General features: G+C 42.9%; 1 protein-coding gene and 1 pseudogene across 11 annotated transcripts in view; one reads left to right on the top strand and one right to left on the bottom strand.

The window, feature by feature from the left end:
- Positions 1-25,441, bottom strand: part of Arhgef11 (Rho guanine nucleotide exchange factor 11) — a 127,224-nt gene that overhangs the window by 46,754 nt on the left and 55,029 nt on the right. For 8 of the 11 annotated variants that reach the window (XM_029474854.1, XM_029474850.1, XM_029474852.1 and 5 more), the window contains exons 2-8: positions 10,944-10,976; positions 9,277-9,368; positions 8,288-8,386; positions 6,764-6,813; positions 6,044-6,101; positions 5,021-5,199; positions 4,187-4,258 (exon numbers count right to left, since the gene is read on the bottom strand). In XM_029474854.1, the coding sequence (XP_029330714.1) occupies positions 4,187-4,258; positions 5,021-5,199; positions 6,044-6,101; positions 6,764-6,813; positions 8,288-8,386; positions 9,277-9,368; positions 10,944-10,976 (583 nt within the window). The remainder of the gene's footprint in view (positions 1-4,186; positions 4,259-5,020; positions 5,200-6,043; positions 6,102-6,763; positions 6,814-8,287; positions 8,387-9,276; positions 9,369-10,943; positions 10,977-25,441) is intronic. The other 3 variants (XM_029474855.1, XM_029474861.1, XM_029474853.1) reach the window with 1 other exon arrangement.
- On the top strand, positions 12,721-13,122 carry LOC110290975 (annotated as a pseudogene).

The following is a 25,441-nucleotide window of genomic DNA, read 5'->3' as shown; positions in this document are numbered from 1 at the left end:
ACAGCAGACGGAACCCAATTCAATGATCACCTCAGGAAAGCACTGATGATAATTGCATAAATTACTCATTCTTTCAGGCTTCCATGGTGCCCAAGAATTATTTTAAAATTTGGCATTGAGATATAATTCACATAATTTAAACTTATTGAAAGTGTACAACACAGAGTTTTTAGTATATCACACAGCTATGTAATCATTCTCACTATCAAATTCCAGCACATTCTCACTGCTTCAGTGAGAAAGCAGGTTCCTGTAAGCAGTCACTGCCAGTCTACCACTCCCACCTCCCAGCTTCTGGTGACCGTGAGACTGTTTGTTTCTGAGCATTTGCCTACTCTGTACATTCCACACAGACAGGACCACAACATTTATGGGCTTTTGTCCGGCTTCTTTCACTTAGAATGTCTTCAGGGTTCTTCCATTTGTAGCATGCATCCATTCTTTTTTTACAGCTAAATACCCTATTGTGTTGAAGATATACCACATTTTTCTTATCAGTTATACTCTAGGTTGTTTCCTTTTGGCTATTACAAAGACAGTTGTCATGAATGTTCCTGTACACATTCTTGTGTGAATATGAATTTTCAATTCTGCTTGGCATTTATGTAGAAGTGGATTTTTCTGGTTACACAGTATCTGTGTTTAACACCTGGAAGAACTGCCTAACATTTCCACATGACTATATTCTTTTATATTCCCACCATCAGTGATGCAAACAGACTGGGACAGTAAACTTGCAGACAAATATAAAAACATTCCTCAGGTTTGTCTAAAGCCCTTCCCAGCATGCTACTCTCCATTATTTTGGCTATAAAGACCCCGGTGGCTATGAAGCAGAAGTAGCGTTTTGTCACCTGGAGAAGCAGTCCGTCTTCTCACGTGCTTATTGGCCACATGGAGTTCTTTCATTGTGTTTTTAGGATGTTTTTCACTACATGACATAGGCTGGCTTCCAAACTGCAATTCTGCCTCAGACTCTACGTGTTGAAATTACAGGTGTATGTCACAATTCCAGCATGTATCTTCTATAGAGAACTGTTCAAATTCTTTGCTAATTTTGTTTAGAATAAGAACTAATGAGCTGGTGAGATGGCTCAGTGGGTAAGAGCACTGACTGCTCTTCTGAAGGTCCTGAGTTCAAATCCCAGCAACCATATGGTGGCTCACAACCATCCATAATGAGATCTGATGCCCTATTCTGGAGCATTTGAAGACAGCTACAGTGTACTTACATATAGTAATAAATAAGTGAGCAGGGACTGAGAGAGCAGGGTTGACTGGAGTGAGCGGGGCTGACTGGAGCAAGCAGAGATCCTAAAATTCAACTCCCAACAACCACATGAAGGCTCCCAACCATCTGTTCGGCTACAGTGTACTCATATACATAAAATAAATAAATAAATCTTTAAAAAAAAAAACCCAACAACAAAGAACAAACTAGTGGGCTGGAGAGCTGTCTCTGGGGTTAAGAACATTGTTACTCTTCCAGAGGATCTGACGCCCTCTTCTGAGTTTTCAGAGTACCTGCACATACGCATTCGTAAAAAATATTAAAATACTTTTAATTGGGAGACAGAGGCAGGTAGATATCCAAGTTCCAGGCTAGCCTGGTCTACAGAGTGAGTTCCAGAACAGCTAGGGGTACCCTATCTTGGAAAACCAAAATCAAAACCAACCAACCAAAACAACAAAGCTAATAAATTAAAAAAAAATTCAAATAATATTTTGAATTAATCAGCTTCCTACCTAAAGTGGGTTTTTTGCTCTGTTTTTTGTTGTTGTTGTTGTTTGTTTTATTTTGGCTGTTGTTTGCTTGCTTCTAGTACTGTGTATGAAATGAATCCAGGATCTAGGCAAGTGTTCTACCACTGAATAAAAAGTCATAGCCCTGCAAATTGTTTTTTAAATATGAATACTCTGTAGCCATCTCCAGACACACCAGAAGAGGGCATAGGGTTGTGAGCCACCACGTGGGAATTGAACTCAGGACCTCTGGAAGAGCAGCTGGTGTTCTTAACTGCTCCATCTCTCCTGTCCCCTTGCCAAATTTTTAACTGTGTTGTTGTTTTTTAAAAATTATTTTTATTTTATTATTTTATGTGTATGGGTATTGTGTCTGCATGTATGTCTGTGTGCCACGTGCATGCAGGGTCCACTGAGGACACAGGAGAGCACTGGATCCCCTGGAACTGGAGTTACAGACAGTTGTGAGCTGCCATGTGGGTGCTAGGAGTTTTGAACCTGGGTCCTCTGGAAGAGAAGCCAGTGCTTTTAACTGCTGAACCATCTCTCCAGTCCCATTATTTGTCTTTTTACTCTTGAGGTGGAAGAGTTCTTTACACAGTCTGGTAACTGGGCCCTTAGCAGATATCTGACTGTGAGATATTTCTTTTCTTCTGTGAGATGCCTTTTTATTATTTTATTTTACTCCTTTAAATACATACATTTTAATTTTGATGATATCCATCTATCTTTTTGTTTTTAGTAGCATAGACAAGCCAGTGGCTAATCCAAGGTTATGAAGATTCATAGTCATGTTTCTTGTAAAAGTTTTGTTTTGTTTTTTTGCTCATTACTTATATCTAACATAATGTAAATGCTGTGTAGCTACAATCCTGAGAAAACAATGACAAAAAGACCATCTGTACATATTCAGCTCAGGTGCAAGTCCCCTCTTTTCCATCTCTCTGGAGTTTGATACTCTTGTCTGTTGAGACTTTATTAATCCATTCTTAATTAAGTTTTGTTAATTGCATAAGGAAACAGATTCATTCTTTGTTTGTACATACCCAGTTGACCCAACACTATCTGTTGAAGAGACAAACACTATTGAATTGTCTTAGTACCTTTGTTGGAAATGAGTTGCTATAGATGTATGAACTTCATACACAAGTCTAAACTCTAGTCCATTGACCTATATGTCTAGCATTATGTTGTAGCACAGTGTCTTAGTAATCCAGTGTGAATATACAAGCACCAATTTACAACATAGTATGTCTTCATTTACTCCATCACTCTATGGTCTATGGAATTGCTCTAACTCCTTAAGGGTCTCTGTAACCATCCTAACTCCTGCCTCTAGGGCTCCCCTCACTCGCTGCTCTCACAGAATACTTAGCATACAGCAAGAGCACAGTGCTTGTTAAGTGTGTTTTCACACCTCCATGCCTTTACCTCAACTGCTTTCTCACTAATAGTCCCCAAACTCTTTATTTATTTATTTTTGAGTCAGGGTCACTCTACGTTACGTAGCTTTGGTGGGGCTGAGACTCACCACACAGACCAGGCAGGCCTTAAAGTTACCAGGATGCACTTGTCTCACTCTCCAAGTACTAGCATAAAGCTTATGTGCTACCTTCCTCATCTCCTCCATTTCTGTCTGTCACAGTTCCATTCCTCCAAACCTGACCAAAACACTAATTTTACTGCAAAGCTTTTATACCCCACTGTAGTTGTTCTGCCTTAAAATTTTTATTATCAACTCTTTGTTCTTCCTACTTTCCTATTATAAAATTGGGAACTTTTCCAATTAGATTTTAAGTACACTGAAAGCAAGAACTGCCTCATCTCCTTTTTGTATACCACAGAAACTAAAGCGATGATTTACATATAATAAGTACTTACAGCATGACCTATTCCAGTCAAATTAACCTTCTTCTTGGTCTCTGTGCCCATCATTTTCTGGCTGGTAGTCTCTCTCCATCATCAGTCTAGAGCAGCATCCTTCTTCCCGCCCCTACCCCCAGGTTACCTTTCCTTTCCTTGGATCCCCTGAGCTCTTCCAATGAACTGCAATGTTCCTCAGCTCTGCTACTTTCTCCCTTCAGTCTCTTTCCTTATTTATTTATTTATTTATTTATTTATATTTTGTCTAGCTAGTCATCCTCCTAATGGATTAACCATAGGATTCTGCCATCCGACTTCACCCACTTTAACAAATTCTATTGGCCAGAGGCAACTGAACCAAGGGCCTTAAGCATGTGCTTTACCACTGGGCTATATACCAACAGCTCTAAGGTTTTACTGTAATTGGACATGGTCTACAAAATTAATAAAAACTTAATTTTGTTACAAAAAACAAAAAACAAAAACAAAAAAACCTTCGGTTGCACACACTGGTAGATTGCTGTGATAAGGGATACTCTCATGAAGGCACTGTCCAGCCTATCTCTAACAGTGATCTCACCTGTAACTCCTTCTCCTCCTGTCTTAGCATGTTCCTGAGGATTTGAGTGGCGTGCTTCTGGACTTCAGGATCCTATTCAGGAAATAGAACAGTAATGAGGCCTGGAGACTAGCTCAATAGCTTAATTCTCTGATATCTGCTCATTCCTGGGTGAGGAAAGGTGTTGGGAGTAGACTCTTAGTCATGAGTACAATATGGATAATGTAACACCTTGCTGGAATGCAATTAACATAAAATCTTAATTTATTTTTAACTTTACGACTGAGCTTAGATATCCTGGCTATAATCAGCTTTAATACTGAACTGTTTTCTAACTTCTCCAAAGCCCTGGTCAATCTTCTATTCAATTTGGAAACCTGTTCCTTATCCATATCTGCATCTTGCCACTGTGAAGTCTTTACACAGGTTGTTCTGCTCTTGAGGGCTCTCTTTGACCTATTTTTGTTCTTTCAGACTCTTCCTCTCCTGACTGTCCCTTCCAGGCAGCCCCTCACTCTGGGAGGCAGCCTCTGACTTCCAACACCGACCGGCAGCAGTCTCTAACAGCTGCTTCTGCCCGTGCCTGGGCCCAGGTAGGAAGAGTGCCTGATGTTCTCTGTGAGTCTGCACACGGTGAGGAAACACTGAAGATGCTACTATAAGACCACTTATGAAACCAGAGGAGTAGCCATAAGGCATGGACGTCCATCTATGCAGACTGCATTTTTAACTCTTTGGTGGTATTCACATGTTTCTTTGGTCTATCTCTGCTTCCCATAACCCTGTTTAAGTTCCACTGAGGGAGATCGTCAAAGAGTCCCTAGAGTGATCGGCAGGCGTTTGGAAAACTATTACCTGTAGAGGTTTAGGTCCAGTAATGTGTTGTGGAGGTGGCAAGGGTGGAGGAGGAGGTGGTGGAGGAATCGTGGGGTTAACTCTGGGCCCTCCTGCCAGAGATGGGTTCTGCTGGAGCCCAGAGACACCGATGGAGGAAGGAGAAGAGCCCAGGAGGGTAAGCGCAACATAGGCGCCAGCTAGAAGGAAGGAAGGAAGAGGAGGCTTGCTTTAGTACCAGTGTTCTCTTAGTTAGGCACAAAGAAAATCATCTTTCTTCTTTCATTAAGCCTCATGATCCTGTAGACTAAAATCTCATTTTTAAAGTTCTAGCCATTTGCTAATTTCTGTCTTCCTGCCCTGCACCAACCAAGTTCTCCTTTCTTCACATAGAGACCCCAACCAAAATCTCAACCATAAATATCTCTGGAAACATTCCCAGTGAGCCATCTCACCCAATTCTCTTCTTTGCTTTTTTTTGAGGTAGTCTTTCAATGTAGCTGAGAATAGCCTTAAATTCATGGTTCTCCTGCCTCAGTCTGCGTGCTGGGAATGTATGGGTGCACTACCATGCCCAGCTTCCTTCTTTATCTCATTAAACTGAACCAATGTTAAGTGTAGCACACTGCCTGCCTGGCACACACCAGGCCCTCTAAGTCTAGCCTTCCACTCCCCCAAGGCTTCCCAGTCTCGTCATTTACTTCCTCGGTATTCATCTATCTGACTATCTGTATAGACTCACTTGGCCGATATTCCTGGCTAGAAGTTTTTGCCTCTCTTCTGCCTCCATAGGTAGAATGTGAATGGAACAGATGACAATTAAATGAAGTGGTCTTAGTAGGTATGGTCAGGAGGGGCAAAGATGGTGTGCTACCAATGAAAACAAATAGCGTCTACTTGATGTCATGCTAGGGGTTTGCAGTTTAAGTTGATCACTCATGTTAAGACTAAAGATGTGGTTTCAGCTGTCTCAGTATCTATAAATGATGCCTCTAGAGTCAGTAAACCTGCCAATCTGTCCCAGAGTCCACCTAAGCAACTCACATTTGATAAGCTTCACCACCTCCAGGTGTGAGCTATTGGTCACCATGGTGCCGTTTACCTGTTGAAGGGACAAAGAGCATTGAGTATTAGTGGTGTGAACCTTTTTCCAAGTTGAAAACGTCATTTCCTTCGGGCTATTTCCCAGCGCTTTTCAGTTACCTCTGGCTACTTTACTCAAATTTACATCATCACTTTATTCCAAGCTGGCTTCTAAGTTCTCAGGGAGAAGACCCATGTTCTCCATTCACTGACTTTTTCAGCTACACCTGTATATATCAGCTGGCCCTATGGGTTTCTCTTCCTTACTAGAGGGGCTGAAGTCTCTGCTGCTAGGATTTCTTTAATGTAGCCAGGGCTTTACTCTGCCAATATCCAGAAGATTATCTCGAGCCAACACCGAGGAAGACACACGAAGCTAAGAACCCGAGGGCGTGGGTCCTTCACTAGCCACAGCTGTTTCCTCTTAATCCTATTTTTTGTCTTTTGTGAAATAAGGATAAATAAAACCAGTTCCAGAACACTTCAAGGTCAGTGAACTTGAAGAACTGAGAACACAGAAGCTGGCCATCTTCATTCCTCTTCCCTGTCATGTATGGTAATACCCTGATCTAGTGGCTGCCTGAGAGGTAGAAATGAAATGAAGTATGAGATAGGCACTGCACTGGGCAGCTCTTGAACCTGCCACCACTGTAAGACGGGGGACAGGTCAGGTTTACTCACTTTGATGATCCGGTCACCCTCTTTCACACCAGCTCTCATGGCTGCGCCTCCTGTAAGGAGAAGACCTCGTCAGCAGAGTCCTACAGCCATCCCATCTACACCACACCACAGACCCCTGAGATCACATGCTCTGAAACTTTATATCAGAACGTCAAATCCTGGGTGGACACCCAATTCTGCTCCAGCAACGTGAGGCCTTTTAATCTGGAGTGGACCACACTGGGTCACACCTGATGCTTTGCTCTTCACCTAGCTCAGAGAATGGAGTGCAGACAGCCAACTAATGTGGGGCACAGGTACAACCAGGCTCTGAGAAGAGTATACTTTTGCTTTATTGGAATGTTTTAAGATCAGATAAGAGTTATTTCTTATTATCCCATGGGAAACAAAATTTAACTGTATTAAATATAGTTAGTAAAGTAATAAGAAGAATTAGAGAAGTGGATTAAAACCATAGCTTTCAAACTGGTGGCTTATAATTCTTGAGAAGTTCATAAAGATAATTCTTTCATAATAATTAGAATAACCTATCATTATAGGTTCTTATCATTAGAGATAATGATATAACATTCTACTAAACAGATTTCAACCCATTGATAGTCTCTTCATTTGAGGTATTAAGAAGACCATATTAAGGTCTTCTGATGTCAGCTGACCAAAGAGGAGCCCAGGAGACCCTGCTCTTGACCGTTTTAACTGGAGGGTACAGAGTTTTGGTTCACCATATGGTTGTAAATAGTTTCTATTTTAACCTTAATTTATATCCAAGAAGCACAAGAACACTACAAAAAAAAACAAGCTAATGAGAAGCATAAACATTATATTTTGTAAATTTTCCCCAAGATGCTCCTAGTATATCAAGTCTACTTTTCATTTTAGCTTTCAATTTGGGAACTAAGATTGCCATCATCTAACATGTACTGTTGGAGGCTGGAGAGATGGCTCAGTGGTTAACAGCACTTGCTACTTTTGCAGAGGCCCTAGGTTGGTGCCCAGAACAGTAAATGGTTCTGGGCACCAACTGTAACTACCTGTAACTCCAGTTCCAGGGAATCCCATGCCCTCTTCTGGCCTCTGTGGGCAGATTTTACATTATTATTGTTGTGTTGTTGTCATATAGACCAGGTTGACCCTAAATACATAGAGAGATCCAACCGCTTCTGCCTCTCAAGTGCTGGGATTAAACGTGTGTGCTTCAATGCCCAGCTCAAATTCAACATTTTAAAATTACTTGTTATTAGAAGTAACCTGATGTTTATATATTCAGTAAGATAGCTACTCCCTCTCTAATTTCAAGTTATTTGCTAGTAGATTTCCACACATTGCACATTTTTAAAAAAAGTGTATATGTATGTAAATGTGCATCACAAAGTGCTTTACCACTTGGCCTCTGTGATGCAACCAAGAATTCTAGAATAACTCATTCACCCTTCCTTTAGGATCTCTCATTTAAACAGTTTCTAAGTCATGCAGCACTGGCATACACACAGTACCTACTCTTAACAGGAGGGTCATGACACTCACCAGGGCGCACAGACTGCACCAGCACAATGCGATCTCCACTAACTGTGAAGCCAAAGCCATGCTGGTCCTTTTGGATGATGACACAGCGCTGAACAAGACCTGTTGGGGTAGGGGACAGGAGTTTGGGCAGGCAGTCTCACTAGAAGGCCAATGCATCCAAGCCAGCCAACTGCTTTTTAAAGATTAGTCTTTTCCAAGGCTAATCCAATTCCCAGATTCACCGTGTCCACATATACTGCTCTAATATATGGCATTCTCAGTGACTGGTAAAAACTGTAATCAACTCTGTAATCCATGAGAAGTAATCCTTATGACACTTCTCTGAAGTGCTGAAATAGTTGTCCCTTTAGGCCTATGTGGGTGAGATTGATTGAAGAAGGGGTAGAGCTAAGTCTAGCTGTGGTCCTCAAGACTACAGGAAAGATAAGCAGACCCCTGGGTTGACTGGAATTTTACATTGTTATACTCAGTGACCACAGCAAACGGGACCCCAAAGCTTGTTGAGTTGTGCTACAGAGCTGGATAAATCATGAAGGTGATTTGGGGTTGTTTCCTTGCCAAATATCGGGAATGACAAATGCCAGGAGAAACCCTTTTATACATATCATTATTCATGCATAGTATGCCACTGTCTCTGCTGTGGATCTTTACCGGACACTGCACATATGTGACAGCACTCTGGGATGACAGAGCGTGGGCCTAGAGTTACAACACAACTGTTCCAAGCCTCAATGCTGTCTCCAAGAAGTGTGAGGTCAGGCAAGTTTCCTAACTTTTCTCCCTACTTCAGTTTCCTTAGCTACAAAAGAAGTATATAAAACCTACTTCCTAGGTTGGCATACGGAGGTAAATGTTATAAACTTCCTGACATAAAACCCAATATACATATTACGTGCTCAACACAAAGTTAGGTGTTTTACACATGCCTGTACAGGATTTCTCTTTAGGGGCACACACCGGTGTCTATGCTGATGCCACCAGGCACTTACCTGTTGTCTCAGAGGTGTCAGAGGGCTGGCGGTGGTGAGAAGGGGATGTGCGTTCAGGTGTAGAATCTCCCAGAGAAGACAGGCTACTTAACCTGGAGAAGGAGCAAAGGAAAGACAGTGAGCCGAGCAGGGAGGAACCAGGGGTCGGAGGCTCTATTAAACGGGGCCCAGCGTCTTGAACAATGAAAGATAACCCACCCACCTTGTAACCTGGTCATCCCAATAGCAGACTAGTCATGTGTTCTACACTGCTGACAACATCACCTATCTGGAATCCTGACTGGGCAGGGCAAGTATGGTTTCTTTAATACTCAGCAGGGTGTGAAGAGAAATACCATTTGTAGAGTCAGACAACAAAGAGACAACGGCAGGACGATTGTGCAAACATACATATGCTTGCTGGGTCTTACCAGGATGCAATGGGGCTGATGGAACAGAACGGAGCAGCGGAGAAAAATGAATGCAAGAAAAACAAACAGCTAGTTAGCGTTAGGTGATGATGTGCAAAAGAGGAGACTGGAGAGATATGGTGGGCCAGACACATACAGAGGCCTCCATGAACACAGCAGAGCACTGAATGACTTCATCTCTTTGTCCCTGAAAGTCTTACCTCTCTAAGATGGCACCTGGACATTTAGTACTAAGGAACTAGGGAAAGGGCAACTTGAGTCCTTGATCTTTAAAGACCAGGAGCATGTCAACAGCCCGAACTTCTGAAAAGTCTATTCATCTTCTAGCTACTAGTGAAGAACAGGAACCTGCTCTGTTGGTGACCATGTCCTTCAGCCTCACAGTCAGCCCGCCCATAGCTGGCCTCTGGCATACTGCTCAGAGGTTAAGACCCTCAACCTTCAACACACCACATTTCACCGACCATCACATTCCTTTCTTGGTCTCTTCTTTAATTAGGGAAGATACAGGAACAGGAAACAAACTCAGAACACTGCTGTGGCCAGACTTTTTAGAACATGCACAAGTTCACAGCTCCAGAGTCAGTAGCTGCTGCCCTCAGGAAGGGGCGGTCCCCATCTTAGCTGTAGTCAATGACTAAGTGGAAGCTTGTGTTACTGTGCACAATGGAGGAATACCAGAAACCATGATCTCATATCTATAGAACAATGCAGAATTTGTCCTTATAAAATTGTGTATAAAGAATGATTTCTATGATACTATTAAGGGAGAAGACAAGAATTGTGTGGACATTTAAAGCAGTAGATAAAGATGAAAGGATGATATGTTTGTATATTTGTTATATATATGTAAACATATGCCACATCTTTGCAGCGTATAAGAGAAACAACAGTGGCTTCTCTGAGGTGGGAAGGGGTTGGCTAAGGACTGGAGCCCTCTTAGCAGACTCTTTGTTGTGTTTACTTGTGAACTGTGTGAAGATATTAACTATTCACAAGAGCCCGATGAAGTGGCAGACAACGGTCATCCTGGCCTTTGGAGGCTGAGGCAGGAAGACTGCTGAGCTCAAGGCAGCCTGGGCTATATATAACATTTTGTAGACTGGCCTGGGGTATATGGCCAGATGGCCAGTCTTGAAAACAAAACAATACTCCTTATTCCACAAGCAATCAACACTACCACCACCACCACCACCCTACACAAATTTAAAAATACGAAGACGGGATCTTTTCTCCCCCAGAGGCAATTCCTCTTACCTGGACAGGTGAGATTGCTTTTTACTGGCTGATCTTTGGGTCAGAGAGAGGAAGACATCAAAGAAGAGGACGTGGGACCCAGGAGAGAGTGATGCAGGATAGGAGGAAGAAAGAGAAAGAAAACAAAACAACATAAACTAGACAAGACACTGGAGATGGTTAGTTTAAAAGTAAAACCCCATAGACCAAGCAGGGCTGGGAGCGGATTTGGTGGTGAGCTTATAATAGTGCAGATTCACCAGAGTGTCTCTGTAGGATTTCTGAGGCTCGTCCTGTATTCAAAAGTGCTAACTAGGTCATTAGCCATAATATTTAACAGGAGGTATGACCTGCTGTATAATCATACAGCTAGGTGCTTCCCTGAACTGTTCTATAGGGCTCAGTATCTAGCCTTTCTCCAACAGGGAATATTATTAAACAGATACTGCCAGGCAATAGGGATACAAACAAGTGGATGAGGAAAACTTGTAGTTTTGGTCCAAACCCCAGGGACTACCAGCCCCCTGTCAGAAATGAGTCTCTCAAAAAGGGCTTGTCAAGACTCTTTGGTTCCAACTGCTCCACTGCTTTCTTTAGTGTACCCACAACATCCTCCATCCAACGCAAGCTGGGTCTGAATTCCTGAGAACGTCCATTTTACCTTGTTCTTGACTCTAGAAGGAAACCGGCGTTGTACATCCCAATTAAAACTCAGAAGATTCATCTGAACTGGGAAACACTTGTATGTTTTGAGTGGTGGGGACTGAGTCTATGACCTTGCATAGCATGAAGTCTATCACTGAGTCAAGCTGGCCTGGACTGCCTTTGAGCTGTGGCATGAATTAGGACTTCAAAACTGAAAGCGAGTATACATTATCTACTAAAGAAGACTGCTGGGGGCAAAGATCAGCTGACCATGACCAGCCATGTCAGGTTTCACTAAAACCAGAAATAAAAACAAAACCAACCAACCAACTAACCAACCAACTAACCAAGCACAGGCCAGGGTGGGTATGACAGGACAGACTGTCAGGTATTAAAGGTGTTCCTCTCCACCCTGCCCCTGCCCTCACTGGTAGTGAAGACTTTAAACAGAAGAGCTTTGCCTGGTAAACAGAATGTTATTTGCTAAACAGAGACCTAAAGGTGGGTTTCTGCCTACCAAGAACTTCCCTTAAATTACCAGGCACCTGCCTTGATCCTCCCTAAAGGTCAACTACTTCAGACAGAGCATTTCTAGGCCCCGTAAATCTGAACAGCCTGTATCAGATCAAAGACCCCACCCTGCTGGATGCCAGATAAAATCCGCCTGCTTTTCTGCCATTTTTCTCTTCTCCCTGTCCCCTAGAAATAACCTTGGGAATCTGATCCCAGCAAACCTTTCTACCAATGGAATGGTCTAATTCAGTGGTTCACTGTGTCCTTGCTTACACCACATAAATATAGGTGCATTTCTTTTTTTAAATTAAGAGCTTAAAAGAGGACAAATGACCAATGAGTTGAAGGAAGAAGACATGCCTATGTTAGGCCTGGTAGGTAGAAAGAACAGCCAAACTTTGGGTCATCTTAGTTTCAGGTCTGAGCACACATTTGGAAGGAGGACCTTAGGGGTTAAAATATGAGAGCCCAGGGAGGAAGCAAAGAAGAGAATACAGAAGTTTGACATGGTGGTCAGAAGAAAAAAAATCACAGTTATTTTTTTTTCTCCATTAAAATGTAATACCAAGCCTTTCTCGCCCCCCGGCCATCTTGGTGGCTGGTTGTTGGTTGGGGGTTGTCCCGAACCTAAGGCAGGAAGATGGTAGTCGCAAAGAAGACGAAAAAGTCTCTGGAGTCGATGAACTCTAGGCTCCAACTTGTTATGAAAGGTGGGAAGTACGTGCTGGGCTACAAACCGACTCTGAAGATGATCAGACAAGGCAAAGCGAAGTTGGTTATCCTGGCCGACAGCTGCCCAGCTGTGAGGAAATCTGAAATAGAGTACTATGCCATGTTGGCTAAAACTGGGGTCCATCCCTACAGTGGCAATAATACTGAACTGGGCACAGCGTGTGGAAAATACTACAGAGTATGCACACTGGCTATCATTGACCCAGGTGATTCTGATAGTATTAGAAGCACGCCAGAAAAGGCTAGTGAGAAGTACACAAGAAAGCTTCCCTTTAATAAAACTTTGCCAGAGCTCTTTTTGAAAAAATAAAATAAAGTAAAATAAAGTAAAATGTAATATCAAAGTTCAGGTTTCATTTAATTTCAACCTTAAGAGTAGAGATTTCAGCAGGGCGGTGGTGGCGCATGCCTTTAGTCCCAGCACTGGGAGGCAGAGGCAGAGGCAGAGAGGCAGAGGCAGAGGCAGAGGCAGAGGCAGAGGCAGAGGCAGAGGCAGAGAGGCAGAGGCAGAGGCAGGCGGATTTCTGAGTTCAAGGTCAGCCTGGTCTACAAAGTGAGTTCCAGGTCAGCCAGAGCTATTCAGAGAAACCCTGTCTCGAAGAAAAAAAAAAGAAAAGAAAAGCGTAGAGATTTCCCTTCAAACATGCACTCTCTAGAGTTTTCTGATACAAATTATGCAGCTAAATAGGTCCTTTAGAACCTGTTCTGGTATAACAAATCCACTTCCTGTTTATGGTCTGTCTTCTCTCCGTGCACGCTTGATTAAGAGGAACTTTTCCTTGTCCAGAAAGTTCAGTTGGGTCCCCTATTTGAAACACTACCAACTGTTTGTGTGTGTGTGCGTGCGTGTGTGTGTGTGTTATCTGTGACACTTGGAACCTTAGTAGGTACACTGTCTCAAGCTTGGGTTATTGAAAGAAACTGACTACCAAGTACTGACTGCCACCAACTGCGATCATGTCATTTTACTGTCCCCCTGCCACATCATTCCTCAGTCCTTCGAGAACCCATGACAGACTCCTCAGCTTTCCACTACGTGTACAATTTGGCGTGTGAGTGCTTTTCATTAGGTGAATCTAAAAAATTTCAAGTTCACTCCTGACTGCCTCTCTCCACCAGCAGATCCTATGGACTGCTGTGCTCACGTCGGCCTCCAACTTAACCATACGCGTTTTAAAAGACATTGCCCAATTGCTTCTACCCCTTCCTTCTCTATCAAGTTACCCTGCTCCATGTTTGATTTTGAATAATTTCAAGCAGCACTAAAGTTGAAGGAGCAGGAGGGAGAGTAATGCTCTTCATCAGCAGTTCTCAACCTGTGGGTCGAATGACCTTTTCACTGGGGCTGAATAACAGATATCCTGAATATCAGATATTTGCATTATGATTCTTTCTACCTGCTGAGCCCTCTGCCCATTTTAGCTCTTAGAACAATGATGCTTTATCATGTTGTGTGTTATATGTGTATGGATATGTTTGTACAAACATGTGGAGGTCAGAGGTCAATATCAGGTGTTTTCCTCAGGTATTCTGCACCTTATTTAAAGATAGGGTTTCTCACTGAACCTGGAGTTCAATAATTCAGCTAGGCTGTTTGGCCAGGGAACTCCAGGGATTCAAATGTCTCTGATTTCCTAGACACAGAGCTAGAGCTGGGATTACAGATTCTATCAGTTCCAGTGTTTCACATGGGTGCTGTGGATCTGAACTCTGGTCCTCACGTTTGTACAGCAAGCACTTTACTGACTGAGCCATCTCCCCACCCCCACAGGATAGTCTGAAGAGTCTAAGCCGACCCTCTTGTTGAATGAATGGCCCACAATTGGTAAATGCCTCCTGTCTCCTCATGATGAAATCAGGTTCAATGATTTTGTTTGTTTGGGACAGAATCTTACTCTGTATTCCAAACTGTCCTGGAACTCACTATTTAACCCAGGTTAGGCTCAAATTAAGTATCCTCTTGCTTCAGCAAGAGATTATAGGAACATGCCACTACACCCCATCCTGGCTATTTTGAAACACTGTAAGTGATGTTGTATAGCTTGCCCTATGGTGGTGATGTGAGATTTCTCAAAGGTAAAAAAAAATCTATTCTACTTGAAATCTGCTATGTGTTTTGAGAATTCTGTTCTCAAATAACCACTTACCCAAGTGTTTATATTTGTTACTATTATTTTTACTTTTAGAATTTTTTTTTTTTTTTTTTTTGTTTTTTTTGTTTTTTCGAGACAGGGTTTCTCTTTATAGCTCTGGCTGTCCTGGAGCTCACTTTGTAGACCAGGCTGGCCTCGAACTCAGAAATCCGCCTGCCTCTGCCTCCCGAGTGCTGGGATTAAAGGCGTGCGCCACCACGCCCGGCTAGAAATGTTTTTTTTTTATTTATATTTTAGTGTGCTGTCTGTGCTTCTGCCAAGTGTGAAGGTGACTGTGGAAGCCAGAAGAGGGCATCAGACTCCCTAGAGCTTGAGTAAGAGGTGGCTGTGTATCTACTACTGCTCCTTGTCTGAGAAAACTGCCCTCACTCTCTTTTAAGCTGTTAACAAGTAATCACATCCATTATTTCTTCCCCTAAAGTCATACATTATAGTTCATTATCCTTTGCCTCCTTGGTGTTTTGTGTACACTAGCCCATAGCTCTAGCATTGAGCTGTACCTAAAACCTCCTTCCACCATTAAAAAATGTTTAAGGGCTGGAGAGATGGCTTAGCAGTTAAGAGCACTGACTGCTCTTCCAAAGGTCCTCAGTTCAAACTCCAGCAACCACATGGTGGCTCACAGCCATCTATAATGAGATCTGATGTCTTCTTCTGGAGTATCTGAAGACAGCTACAGTGTAATTACATATAATAAATAAATAAATAAATCTTAAAATTAAAAAAAAAAGTTTAAAATGTCGCCTTTTCTTCCTGTGAGCAGTCTAGGGTGACTTATTCACTCAACCCAGACCTCCCCCACCCCCAATCATACAAAAAAGAGGTTCACTCACATTTTCACAATCACTTTAAGAACACCTGTGTAACTGTTGTCCAGGATATCAAAGGTATATATATGCACGGAAGAGCTATCAAGTTTCAGCCCCAGTCTCTCTAATTTCATGAGTGTATCAGAGAAGGAGGAACTGGCTATCAGACAGGTGTGTGTGGAGGAAGCAGGCAGACTAGTATGCTGAGGGTTGTTTAGCTTGTCAACACTGGAATACAGATGGGATATGGTTTTAAAAACAGAGCGTTAGAGGCTGGAGGGAGATGTCTCAACACCCATGTAAAAAGCCAAGTATCAATATGTACCTATAATCCAAGTGTTCAGAGGCAGGGCTGGGACAACCCAGGGGCTCCCTGGCCAGTCAGTCTAGCCATTCAGTGAGCCTATCTCAAAAATAAAGTGGACAACAATAGATGGTGACACCAGAAGTTTATCCCTAGTTTCACATGTGAGTGCGTGGGCACATATACCCCTCCACATACATATACCCCTCCCCAGACAGCCAATAACATCTGGCCCCTACACATTGTTAGTGGTTCAAACACAACCCCAAGTCCAGGTTCAGTCCTTTCCTGGCTGTGCACCTCTCAGGAAGTCACCTGGCCCCTCCAAATCTGATTCCCAGCAGCTGCAGCAGCAGCAGCAAGCAGCACTACAACAACAATAACAAGAAGTGGCACAAAATCACCCCCTCCACAACTCCTTGAAGCTAGAATGTGAAGAACTGAAGCCAGTGTCCTCAGCTCCAGGCCAGCTCTGCACATGCTTTCTCCTCTGCAAGCAGTGTTGTGCAGGCCCATGCCAGAAATTCAAGTTTCTTGATCTCTAAATGAATCAATCGGGCCCCTCTGACTTGACTGCCCGGAATCTCAGGAATCCACCTTGACGGCATGGCCTCTACAATGGCCTAAGGCACCTCTGACTTCACCTGACAAGATTTGGCCTCCTTATACCCACTTCAGCTTTAACTCCTGCAAGAACCAGTGCTTTTGCCTCAGTTATCCTTTAAAAAAGTGAGTCACAACATTCAACACCCTTCACCTTTCAGGGATTCTCTGCCTTTTGTTTTCTTGAGATAGGGTCTCACTGTGTAGCTCTGGCTGTCCTGGAACTCACCAGGATGGCCTCCAATTCACAGAGATCTGCCTGCTTCTGCCTTCCGAGTGTTGTGATAAAAGGTGTGTCCACAAAACCTGGGCCAATGATTCCTGTTTCTGATTGAGCTCTAAGTCTTGAACATGGTGTGTGTCCCTTTTACAAATCCATATCTTTTGCCACACTCCCCTTGACCACCAGTTGCTATAACTCTCTGAGATCCATTCATTCTTCAGGGCTCAGCTTCAGATATATTCCAGGGAAGCCACACTGGATTTCCCTGGACCTTCTTTCTATGGTGCCAATCTAAACACTAACTAAATTGTTATTTTCTCCCTTTTAGATTAACATCTACTCTTCAATAACTATCATGTCTTGTAGAACACACAGTGGCTCCTGAACACACAATATAGGAAGTATTTGTACTAGATAATACAGGAAACAGAATTTTAGATATTAAGGTATCAAAAGCATGTCTGACTTTGGGTGAGCCTCTCCATATATATAAATTAAAATTGAATTCACAATTTCATAGTTTTAATAAAGACCAAATGAAGTAGGAAGGCTTTTCATGGACTTACAGAGGGAAGTAATATGAGCCACTGCAAGGATGCCTAAATGTGTCAGTCTTCCACTAGAAAAGAATTCAGAGCCGGGGGTGGGGGGCTGGGAGGGGGTGGTGGTGGTGGTGGTGGTGGTGGCGCACGCCTTTAATCCTAGTACTTAGGAGGCAGAGGCAGGNGGATTTCTGAGTTCGAGGCTAGCCTGGTCTACAAAGTGAGTTCCAGGACAGCCAGGGCTACACAGAGAAACCCTGTCTCGAAAAACCAAAAAAGAATTCAGTCCTATACACTCATCAGTGAAGCATCTGTAACAAGCAAATACACGTTAAAGTGCACTGGGAGCTACAAATTAGATCCAAGGAATGACTGGCCTGTGTTAAGTGGATTTTACCCAGAGTACCCGGGAAGGGTAGGATTCTGACAGCGGCTCTGTTGACATGCAGGGAAGGAAAGAATGTGTATAGGCACAGAAAAAAGTAAAAGATACAGCAACCTTGTCGAGCTGTCAATGCCATTGCAATACTGAGAAAAAAGCAAAAGAATTAAGCAAGAAACAGGACTGAAGAGATTCTCCAAAGACATGAGTTTCCAGCCTGTTCTGCTGTTATTAGGAGTATCTTAGAAAACCTCCTATTAAGTCCAAGTCTATTTTTCCACCTAAATAATATGGATAAATGTCTCACTTGTTCTGGTCTTCCTATGTCACATGGCAGCTGTGAGAACTAAGTGAGATCCAGTATGTCAAAGGCCCTGCAAACTGGAAAGCAACACGGCGACAACGTTAGGAAGCAGAATGACCTCAGGACTGGGGCAGGTCACACACATACAATCTTTACATGTAAGGGTCTGGATTTTACTTAGAGGAATAGCACCATCTAGTACGACCAGATAGCTCTTAAAAAAGGGAAAGCTGACTACCAGTGACTAGAGTGTACTGATGAGAAAACACCAGAGGCCCAGAGGACACATACCTGAAGGGGAGCACTAGCAATCAGACATGCCAGAAAGGCAAATGAGAGTGTCCCACGGGCAGGCTGCCGGGAGCCGATGTTGGGTGCACTTTCTGGCCTTGCCTTGCATTGAATAATAGCATGTGTTAAAGAGTACTGGCTAAACTGTACTTGGTTCATACTAAAATATGCTGTAAAAACAAAATACATACCAGATTTCAATAATTTAGTGCAAAAAAAAATGGTCTCAATAATTCCCCCCCCCCCCCAAGACAAGGTTTATCTGTGCAGCCCTGGCCATCCTGGAACTCATTCTGTAGATTATACTGGTCTTGAATTCAGAGATCCACTTGCCTCTGCCTCCCAAATGCTGGGATTGAAGCACCACCACCAACATATTGAAATGATAGCATTTTGAATGTAGTGGACTAAATGAAATGCATACCATCAAAATTAATTGTATCTCTCTCTTATCACTTTTCATATGGCTACTATAAAAATTTAAACCACACCACACAGTGGTTTCTACTTTGTGAACCATGTTCTGCCCTTTTCTGCAATTGGAGCCTCTAGCCCTTCAGACTAAGGGAAGGGAGGGAGAGTCACCTTCAGCTGACTTTGCTATGGCCCCAGCAGGTGTTGCCATGAATCTGCCAAGGAGCTACACTGGTGGAGCTGCAGCCCATGGAGACTATGTTCCTGGGTTGGTTGGTATGAGACGTTCGTTCTGAAGGTCAACTCCCACTCCTGGCGCTCAAAACCTGCAGTGCCCACCTACCAGACAAGCAGGTAGGGTGTTTGTAGCTCCTCTCTCTCCCTCTGCTCCCCCAGATCCAGTCCCCGTCTCACCCCAGCTCTGCAGCAGAACACCTGCAGCAGCCTTCCCTGCCCCAGGTCCCGTCTCCTGTGGACCCCCCGACCTTTACCTTCTGACCTCTTTCCTCCAACCAGTTGCTTTGTCTCGCCTCAGCACCTAACCCTAGCAGGGATGCCTGCTGGGCTGCTGCTGTCAGTGCTATATAAGTAGGCCACACCTCTTCTTGTCCTTCTCCAGATCTTATTTCTGCTTTGACTCAGTAGTCATTCAATAGAGAGTCTTTTTCCGTTTCCATGAGTTTGTAAGCTTTCTGTTGTTTTTGATATCCAGCTTTAATTCATAGTGGTCTGATAGGGTATAGGGAATAATTTCATTTCTCTTGCATCTGTTGAAACTTGTTTTGTGACCACATGTGTGGTCAATTTTGGAGAAAGTTTCATGAGGTGCAGAGAAGAAAATATCTTCTTTTGTGTTTGGGTAAAATATCCTGTAGATATGTTAGATCCATTTGTATTTCTCTGTTTAGTTGTGCGGATGACTTGCCCACTGATGAGAGTGGGTTACTGAAGTCTTCCACAACAAGAGAGACAAACCCAAAGTAGTTATTAAAAGGCAGAGAGAGACTCTCAAAATGAACAAAATCAGAAATAAAAAGGGAGACATAACAACAGACTTAAAGGAAATCCAGAGAATCCTAAGAATATACTTTTAAAAACATGTACTCCACAAAATTGGAAAGTCTAAAAGAAATAGATAATTTTCTCAATTGGTACCTCAGATGGTTTGTATATGCTTGACTCAGGGAGTGGCACTATTATAAGGTGTGGCTCTGTTAGAGTAGGTGTGGCTTTGTTGGACTAGGTGTGTCATTGTGGGTGTGAGCTTTAAGATCTTCATTTTAGATGCCTGGAAGTCAGTATTCTGCTAGCAGCCTTCAGATGAAGATGTAGAACTCTCCGCTCTTCCTGCACCATGCCTGCCTAGATGGTGTCATGTTCCTGCCTTTATGATACTGGATTGAACCTCTGAGCCTGTAAGCCAGGCCCAATTAAATGTTGTCCTCTATAAAAATTGCCTTGGTCAGGGTGTCTGTTCAAAATAGTAAAATCCTAAGACAGAAGTTGGTACGAGGAGGGGGTCTTTCTGTGATAGGCCTGACCATGCTTTTGTTTGGAAGAATGTGGATTTTAGGACTTTGGATTTGGAAAGCAGTGGGATGCTTTAAATGGGGCTTACTGGGCTATCCTAGTAGGAATATGGAGGACTTTGTTACTGAGAGTGATTTGAATTGTGCAGACCTGGCCCAAGAGGTTTCAGTGAAGAATTTCAATATATGGCCTAGAGACTGTTTTTGTGGCATTTTGGTGAAGATTGTGGCTGTTTTCTGCCCTTGTCTAAAGAGTGTGTCTGAGGCTAAGGTGAAGAGACTCAGATTAATTGCTGACAAAGAAAGTCTCAGAAATCTTTAACCTTCAGGTCACTCAGCCTACGGTTGAGATGAATTTCAAAACACCATGTGGAGCTGTTTAATCTATTATGCCATATTTTCAATAAGCCTGAAAACAAAAACCAAAACCCAAAACAACAACAACAACAACAAGAACAAGAATAAAGAAACACCTATCAGACTTTTTTCTCTGGTTAAGTCTCATGAGAAGCATAGCATGCTGAGGAAGGAAAAATATAAAATATATGGTTTGAGTATTAAAGAGGCACCAGGGAGTGAAAAGGAGCCGATTCCTGGGTTTAAGGATATTAAATTTAATTAAGGGAGTAGTGAACTTGGGGTAAGATACCACCCAGCAGAGTTTTGGTCCGGGCTTGGCAGAACAAACCTTTAATACCAGAAGGCAAAGCTAAGCAAATCTCTGAGTTCAAGGTCAGCCTTGAACAGAGCAGGTTCTAGGTGAAGAAAAGCTTAAGTCCAGGCATGGCAGTGCATGCCTTTAATCCTAGAATTGCAGGAGACAGTCATGCAGGTTTCTGAGTTCAAGGTCAATCTACAGAACAAGTTCCAGGACAGCCAACCTTAGGCAGTGAAGGAGTTAGAAAACAAAGCTGGTGATAATGTAACAGAAAAGGGAGGCCATGTTCTAGCTCTATCAATAGCAGGACTCAGGCAGCTTCAGCCATGTGGCTCTGGCTTTAGAGTCAAGAATAGAAGGGCTTACTGGGACAATTGATGCTGGTTAGCTGGAGCTAAGAAATTAGTGGTGATTAAGAGATCAGCATCACTGAGGGGAATCTTCTGGAAAGTGTTATCTGAGAGCACAAAGAAGCTGTGTTCCAGAGACAGCCAGGGTTGTATCTCCTTCGGCAGCTGTACTTGGTAATAAGTAAGAGTCACCCAGATGATTCTGGTTTTGAAGGCATGAAGGGGTCACGCAGAGTAGCTGAGGCTCGGCACTGTGAGAGGCCATGGAAGGCCATTGGTGAAGGTGCAGTCCCAATTGCAGTAGAGGGGTCATGCAAAGGAGTTGAGGCTTGGCACCATGAAGAGAGCCCATGAGAGGTTATTGGCGAAGCCTAGTTGCAACAAAAGACACAGCATACTGGAGAAGCCAGTACCATGGGATGATCACCAAGAACAGCAGTGGCAGTGGAGTGGATCAACCTGAGCTTAGAGCTACAGAGGACAGGGCTGTAGAAGTGATGCCAGCCCTTTGGAGGAGTCCAGAAGAACATGTGTGAATCCCAGACATTGAAACAAGAAGCTGTAACACTGAAGTTGCCTTGGAGACCCCAAGATATTCAAGATGCCAGAACCATGGGCTATCTGCTGAGGAAAGCTGCTAGTAGGGATGGAACCAGATCAGGAGAAAGAAGTTTGTTGCAGTCAACAAAGATGAAAAAAGGAGTTGGAGATCTGAAGACTGCTTTGACATCAGACATGGAGATGCAGAGTTTGGAGTCTGCCCAGCTGGTTTCCTGTCTTTCTCTGGGGATTATAGTTGGATGAATCTCAGAGGAGACTTTCTTCTTTTCTTTTTTCTTTTCTTTCTTTCTTTCTTTCAGATTTATTTATTTATTATATATAAGTACACTGTAGCTGTCTTCAGACACACCAGAAGAGGACAAAAGATCTCATTATAGATGGTTTCGAGCCACCATGTGGTTGTTGGGATTTGAACTCAGGACCTCTGGAAGAGCAGTTAGTGCTCTTAACCTCTGAGCCATCTCTCCAGGCCCTTGGAGGAGATTTTCAACTTTGGACTTTTAACATTGTTGAGACTATGGAGACTTTTGAAGTTGGACTAAATGTATTTTGCATTATGCCATAGCTAGGTATGGCCTGCGATGGTTTGTATATGCTTGTCCCAGGGAGTGGCACTATTAGAAGGTGTGGTCCTGTTGGAGTAGGTGTGTCACTGTGGGCGTGGTCTTTAAGATCCTCATCCTAGCTGCCTGGAAGCCAGTATTCTGCTAGCAGCCTTCAGATGAATATGTAGAACTCTCAGCTCCTCCCGCATCATGCTTGTCTGGATGCTGCCATGTTCTTGCCTTGATGATAATAGACTGAACCTCTAAACCTATAAGTCAGTCCCAATTAAATGTTGTCCTTATAAGAGTTGTCTTGGTCATGATGTCTGTTTACAGCAATAAAACCTTAACTAAAACAGTACCACTTATCAAACTTAAATCAAGATCAGATAAGCAAAGTAGACCTATATCCTCTAGTGAAATAAAAGTAATCATTAAACGTCTCCCGCAAGAAAAGCTCAGGGCCAGAGGGTTTTAGCCCAGAGTTTTATCAGACTTTCAAAGAAGAGTTAACACCAAAATTACTCAAATTAGTCCACAAAATATAAACAGAAAGAACATTATCTAATTCTATGAGGACACAGTCACTCAGATACCCACACCACACAAAGACCCAACAAGAAAAAAAAATTTCACACCAATTTCTTTTATGAATATAGATACAAAAATACTCAATACTTTCAAACTGAATCTTCAACAAGTGGTGCTGGTCAACCGGATGTCTGCATGTAGAAGAATGCAAATAAATCTATACATATCACTGTAAAAAAATTTCAAGTCCAAAACCCAATACACTAAGCCCAATAGAAGAGAAACTGGGGATAGTCTTGAACTCACTGGCACAAGAGAAGACTCCTTGAACAGAACACTGACAGCACAGGCATCAAAATTAACAAGACAGGCCTCTTGAAACTGAAAAGCTTCTGTAAGGCAAAGGACAGCATCATTTGGGCAAAGTGACAGCCTGCAAAACGGGGAAAAGTTTTACCAACACCACATAAAAAATAAAGAAGTCAAGTAACTAGATATCAAAAAAAGCCAAATAATCCAACTAAAAATGGAGTACAGACCTAAATAGAGACTTCTTAATAGAGGAAACTCAAATGGCTGAGGAACACTTAAATGTTCAACATCCTTAGCTATTAGGGATATGCAAATCAAAAATACTTTGAGATTCCACCTTACATCTCTCAGAATTGCTCTGATCAATATAAAACTGATGGCTCATATTGGTGAAGTTGTAGTATAAGAGGAACATTCAGTCATTGTTGGTAGGAGTGCAAACTTGTACAGCTAGTACAGAAATCGATATGGCAGTTTCTCAGAAAGTTAGGAATTGATCTACCTCTAGACCCAGCTATATTCCTCTTGGGCATACACTCAAAAGACACTTCATCCTACCACAAGGACACTTGCTCTACCATGTTCATGGTAGCTTTATCCATAGTACTCAGAAACTAGAAACAACTTAGATGTCCCTCAACAAAAGAATGGATAAAGAAAATGTGGTACATTTATACAATGGAGTATTACTCAACTGTTAAAAACAATGACATGAAATTTGCAGGCAAATGGATGGAATTAGGAAACAAATCATCCTGAGTGAGGAAAGCCAGACAGAGAAAGATGGTATGTATTCAGTTATATGTGGATATTAACTATTGGATAGGCAATCAATCTACAATCTGCAGACCCACCAGAGGAAAGAACTGGGTGGGGGTGGGAGGGGGAGGACACATGGATCTCTTTGGGAGGGTGAACTAGAATAGGCTTTACGGTGTACTGGGGACAACCAGGGAGGGGAATGGGAGGATTGGGTGGGGAGGTGGAGGAGATAAGGTTGAGGAAGGAAATGCAGAGAGAGAGAGAGACAGAGAGAGAGAGAGAGAGAGAGAGAGAGAGAGAGAGAGAGAGAGAGAGAGAGAGGGAACTGAGGGGCATCTGAGGGATGATATGGAAACCTAGTATAGTAAAAACTAAAGTGTATGAAGTATATCCTATGAGGTCTCCTAATAATGGGGGAATTGGAGTCCTACTTGGCCATCTCTCGTCACTAAACAGGGCTCCCAATACCAGGATTAGGCTGCATTCAATTGAGTTGTTGGCCAAGGGGGGGTCTCATGGAAATCCCCAAACAACCTAGGCTGTTACTAAGACAATGGGTTATTCTCTGCAAATGGACAGCAGGGCTCCATTGCTGAAGACAACACCCACACAACTCATTAAACATGGAGAAGTTGAGCTGGCGCCTACATGAGCCTTCTCCCCTACATTCTAGTGTCTTTGGTATGGGAAGGTATTCTGCAGGTTACCAAAAAAAAAAGAAACATAAACAGCAGCCTAGCTAAAAAGCTTTGGACCTACAATCTGCCCTGCCTTCAAGATATGCTAGGGCAATGGTGGCAGAGAATCTGTGGGTGTAACCAATGTTTGTTTTAACTTAAGGCCCATTCCATGAGATGAAACCCATAACTGACACTGCTTGGGTGTCTTAGTTAGGGTTTTACTAACTAAGTAAACAGATACCATAACCAAGGCAACTCTTATGACAACATTTAATTGGGGCTAGCTTACAGGTTCAGAGGTTCAGTCTATTATCATCAAGGCAGGAGCAAGGCAGCATCCAGACAGACATGGTGTAGAATTCTACATTTGTTTTGAAGGCAAATAGGAGAAGACTGACTTTTCTGCACTGACCTAAGCTTCAAAGTCCACCCCCACAGTGACACACTTCCTCCAACAAGGCCACACCTCCAAACAGTTCCACTCCCTGGGCCAAGCATATTCAAACCACCACATTGGATGACCAAGAACCAAAGACTAGATATATATAGCCCAGAGACCTAGAGTAAAACCAAACACTACTGGTAGAAAGCAAGCAAGCAAGCAAGCAATGATCCCTAATGATACTCTGTTCAACTCATAGATCAGTGTCGTCCCCGTCCCCGTCCCCCCCCCCCC

Source organism: Mus caroli, chromosome 3, assembly GCF_900094665.2.
Source record: "Mus caroli chromosome 3, CAROLI_EIJ_v1.1, whole genome shotgun sequence".
NCBI lineage: Eukaryota > Metazoa > Chordata > Mammalia > Rodentia > Muridae > Mus > Mus caroli.
Note: the sequence above shows the minus strand (reverse complement) of the source record. Positions and strands in the feature narration are given on the sequence as shown.